Here is a 4,837-nt window from a genome sequence, read left to right as displayed (position 1 = left end):
GGAGCAACTTTTCCATCTGACTTTAAGAGTCAGGACCCTAATCAATATTAAATCCAATAAAGCAGCAAGTGACCAACAAGTGGGCCAGTTAGACAATAGCCTGGTATGACTGCGAACAAGCCCGCAGAAATCTTTTTGCCTTATTTCCAAGGTTTGGATGATTTTTCTTTGCAGTCTCACTCTCTGTGAGGGGAGGGGCTCTGTGCTGCTCACCACTATATCCCCAGCGACTAGGCGGCCTGGAAGTACGGCTGAATGGCTGAGGTATCAGAGAGGCCCCCATCACTTGGCTGGTGTGCGGATGTCATGAGATGATGCTTGTAAACTGCCTGTCAAAGTCTGGCACATTGTGGCTACTTAAGACATAAGTGGGGTTAATATTATTGTTATGCGGCAGCTGGGGATAGGGGCCGGTTATGACTCAGAGTGGGGAGCAGCCATGACTCCTGTCATGGAGGGCAACTGTCCTTGATGGGGGGACTGAGGCAGGACCTCAGGGCCTGGGTGCTCTCAAGCCATAATGCTGGGGGAACTCATGTCTCTTTTTTGGAGTCTCCAAGGAATACTTGCTTCCTCAGGCACCATAGGAGCGTTGATGGCTTGGCTGATCAGCTATAAGCCAGCCTTGTTTGGTTTTCTATTCCTTCTGCTGTTGCTTAGCAACTGGCTGGTCAAGCATGAACTCAAACGTACTCTTCAAGAGCCCCAGCAGGTGAGCGAGAGGGACCTTAGCTTCCACTGAGGGTGATGGGAGAGTCACAGCTAGATTGTGGGGTGGGGAGACAGGTAAGGTGTCAGGAGAATTGGGCAAGACGGAGAAATCCGACTCTGGTCTAAGAGTCTTGCTCTGTAGCTCCCTCTTGGGTGATGGGGGGCAAAAGCATTTTATTCATGAAGCTTCAGTTGCCTCGACTGAAAACTAGGGCCCATCCAAGACTCCTCTACTTCATGTTTAATGACAACAGGCTTTGACAGCTAACAGCTACTGTATGTATTTTAAAATTATTTTTATTTTATTTGGTTGTACTGGGTCTTAGTTCTGGCATGTGGGATCCTTAGTTGTGGCATGCGATCTCTTAGTTTCAGCATGTGGGATCTAGTTCACTGATCAGGGATGGAATTTGGGCCCCCTGCTTTGAAAGCCGGAGAAGGCAATGGCACCCCACTCCAGTACTCTTGCCTGGAAAATCCCATGGATGGAGGAGCCTGGTAGGCTGCAGTCCATGGGGTCGCTAAGAGTCGGACACGACTGAACGACTTCACTTTCACTTTTCACTTTCATGCATTGGAGAAGGAAATGGCAATCCACTCCAGTGTTCTTGCCTGGAGAATCCCAGGGATGGGGGAGCCTGGTGGGCTGCCGTCTCGGGTTGCACAGAGTCGGACACGACTGAATCGACTTAGCATCAGCAGCAGCAGCATTGGAAGCATGGAGTCTTAGCCACTGGACTACCAGGGAAGTCTCTAAGAACTACTTTAAAGGGGGGAAATTAAAATGGGTAAAGTTAAAAACATGTGTAACATAGATACGTCACTCAAACTGAATAATAAAGACAGCAGGAATATATCTAGATTATGACATATTTTATATGAAGTTAAAAAAAACATGCAAAACAATATCCTGCCTTGGGTATGGATGCCTGTGTACAGTGAAAGTACATTAAGGCAGGATTTCTCAACCTCTGCATGACTGATGTTTGGGGCTGGATAATTCTCCATGAAGAGGGGACTGTCTTGCACAATGCTGGAATTTTGTCAGTATCCCTGTACCCACAAGGTGGCAAGAGCACCCCTCACCTCTTTTGTGACAGCTAAAAAGTTCTCCGGACGTAGCCAGTAGTTCCCAGGAGAGGGCAGAATAGCCTCCCATTGAGAACTGGTATCAAATGGAGTAAAGAAATTCCTGGAAAAAATAAATACCAGATTCAGGATTACGGTTGAGATGAGGCTCAGGGATGGAAGGGAACACTGCCGCAGATGCCACAGGGGACCTCAGTCGCCTTTGTGATACTGTGTTTCTTAAGCTGGTATGGGAACATGGGTATTTGTTGTGATATTTACTTTTTCTACATGTCTGAAGTACTTGATTCTTAAATGGTTTTAAAGACCAGGAATTTGTAGTTGAATACTAAAAGAAAAAAAAAATTGTATTCTTATCAACTGCATGCAGAGAGGGGCGGGACAGATAAAGATGACAGAGATCAGAGCAGTACATGAAACACTGAGGCTTGGAGGTTTTACCAGGCCCGACTAAATTCTCAGAGAGGCACGCTGGGACTTAAGAGAACGAACTTAAGGTGGCCGAGGGGAGGAAGGGTCGGGGAAGGGATGGTTTCGGAGTTTGGGATGGACGAGTACCCATTGCTATCCTTAAAATGGATAACCAACAAGGAACTAATAATAGCACAGGGAACTCCACTTATTTCTCAGGCAGCCTGGATGGGAGGGGATTTTAGGGGGAAATGGATGTATGTATATGTATGGCTGAGTCCCTTTGCTGTCCACGTGAAACTATCACAACATTGTTAATTGGCTATACTCCAATACAAAATAAAAAGTTTTTTTTTTTTTAAGAGGCATGTTGGGAAAAGCACAGCTCTAGAGACAGACATGTTTGGGTTAAGGATTGTACGTCCTCTGTGAATACAGCTTAGCGGGCCATTTCGCTTATTCCTATGAACCAAAGGCAGCCCTAGGTCCTGGGAGTTTGGGGACTCTCATGCAGGCTGGGTGATGCTGAGAAAGGGCCATTTCCTCCCTCCGTTCTCTCACTCACGAGAGGAGGCAAAGAGGCAGGTCCTTAGATGCTGGTCATGAAATTGACCAAGATCATGTTTGTAACTCACCTGGCATGGGAAAGGATGACCCTTATTAACAAACTTTTCCTCTGTTTGTGGCCATGGGGAGTTTAGGAAGAGGCCGAGCAATCCAGGACTTGCGAAGCCAAAACCAACGGCAACAGCCTAAACACGAAAGAAGTGGAGAGGTTGCACGCCTGCTTTGCCCTCCAGGACAAGATCCTCGAACGGCTTATGTTCAGTGAAATGAAGCTGAAGGTCTTGGAAAATCAGATGTTCATCGTATGGAATAGGATGAATCACCACAAGCAGTCAAGCCGACGGCGGACTTTTCCAGGAGGAAAACACAGAATGCGGAGGCGGGAGTCTCTGTTCTCCATCCTCTCTGATTGCACTTCCAATTCCCCCTAATGAGGCCGCAGAGACTGCGGTGGGCTGGCCTCTTCTGATGTTATCTTTCCTCAGTAAAGCCCAATCAGAGACTACTGAATTTTCTTAGTGAATCACAGTGGACAGGACAATTGGAGGCAGAGAGATCGGTCGCCTCTAGAAAAGAAATCTGTACTCACCAGGGCAGCCAGATCGCACCTTATGACACCGCCTGCTGGGGGCTCTCAAATCCAGCCCTTCCTCTCTTTCCACCTTCACCCTGGTCCAGGGCCCTCTCTTCCTGTTCACCTTGAGTCTTATAAACGCCTCCCCAGTGTGGTCCCAGCCTCCAGTCACCCCTCCCGCTGGGCTCAGAGGCCACAGCCAGCCCTGCCAAGCACAGCTCTAAGACCGTTCACTACCTTTTCTTGGGCCAATGCCTGGCCACAGTTGACAGTACTCCTCACCACGGTGTTCAGGCCCCCCATGATCTGACCCCCTTCCCAGCCTTCTTTCGCAGTTTCTCCCTTTTGCCTGCTTTTTTCCCTATACCAGAGTATTCTAAGCATCAATCACTGGTATGCTACCTTTGTATTTTTGCCAGAGCTGTAAGCCACCTGAATGTTGACCTCAATATTGTCCCTTTGAATCGACTGTTTTTCCCTTAATAAATTTGCCTGTAAAGGGAAATAATAATACAAATAAATAATCTATAAATTAAAAAACAGTACCATTTGCTTGAAATAGAACCTATCAAAATAAAGACAATAAAAAGAGAACAATGTTATGAAGTTCCATCCAGAGAGCTTAGTTGTCCACTTGGAAGGCCTGAATCAGTAAAATTTGGGTTAAAAAGGGAGTTTAGCGAGTGTTAGCGCTTGAAAGATATGCAGCCCTCAGCTGAGACGGTTCTCCACAAAGGAGAATTAGGAAGGAAGTCTCTACCTTGCTGTGGGATCCGGGGTGACTTAATGCCCTGTGGGTATCTCACTTAAAATCATCTCTCTGGAACTTCCCTGGTGGTCCAGTGGCTAAGACTCCATGCTCCCAATGCAGGGGACCCGGGTTCAATCCCTGGTCAGGAAACTAGACCCCACTTGTTATGACTAAGAGATCACATGCTGCAGTGAAAATCAAAGATCCTGTGTATCACAACTAAGACCTGGCACAGCCAAATAAATAAATATTAAAAACGTTGTTGGTAAAAATAAATCAATGCAATAAGTCATCTCTCTCCCCAAAAGTTTCTTGTACTCGCCTCAGTTGCGGTTGACCAGCCATCCCCCAAATGCAGTCACATCTTTGCTCACGTGGTTTCTTCCCCTGGAATCCCTTATCTTCCCTTTTCTGCTATTACAATTCTACGCTTCTTCCACAGTCGCCACCTGCAGAAAGCTTCCCTCAACCGAGCTGTAATGAATCTCTTTCCTTAGTCTTCTTATGGCAATTAAAAAAAATTCTTAAAACATTTATTTTCGGCTGTGCTGGGTCTTCTTTGCTTTCTCTAGTTGCGGCAAGCGGGAGCAGCAGTGGGCAGGCTTCTCATCGTGGAGGCTTCTTTTGTTGCAGAGCACAGGCTCTAGGGGCACAGGCTTTAGTAGCTGTGGGTCATGGGCTCAGTAGTTGCTGCTCAGGAGTTGTGGCACACAGGCCCAGTTGCTCTGCATCAT

At 47.0% G+C, this 4,837-nt stretch overlaps 1 protein-coding gene across 1 annotated transcript; it reads left to right on the top strand.

Moving 5' to 3' along the window:
• Positions 1–595: 595 nt before the first annotated feature.
• On the top strand, positions 596–3,209 carry LOC104981095 (chromosome unknown open reading frame, human C1orf234). The gene is made up of 2 exons (XM_010830017.1): positions 596–712; positions 3,012–3,209. Exons 1-2 carry the CDS (start codon positions 596–598, stop codon positions 3,207–3,209), a joined length of 315 nt encoding a protein of 104 aa, XP_010828319.1.
• Positions 3,210–4,837: the final 1,628 nt, after the last annotated feature.

The sequence above is a fragment of the Bison bison genome, unplaced genomic scaffold (genome assembly GCF_000754665.1).
Source record: "Bison bison bison isolate TAMUID 2011002044 unplaced genomic scaffold, Bison_UMD1.0 scf7180017864516, whole genome shotgun sequence".
NCBI classification, from domain to species: Eukaryota; Metazoa; Chordata; class Mammalia; order Artiodactyla; family Bovidae; genus Bison; species Bison bison.
Note: the sequence above shows the minus strand (reverse complement) of the source record. Positions and strands in the feature narration are given on the sequence as shown.

Coding starts and splice junctions, on each gene's coding strand:
- LOC104981095 (XM_010830017.1), top strand. CDS start 596: ATGGCTTGGCTGATCAGCTATAAGCCAGCCTTGTTTGGTTTTCTATTC. Junction 713..3,011: donor CTCTTCAAGAGCCCCAGCAG/GTGAGCGAGAGG, acceptor TTTGCCCTCCAG/GACAAGATCCTCGAACGGCT.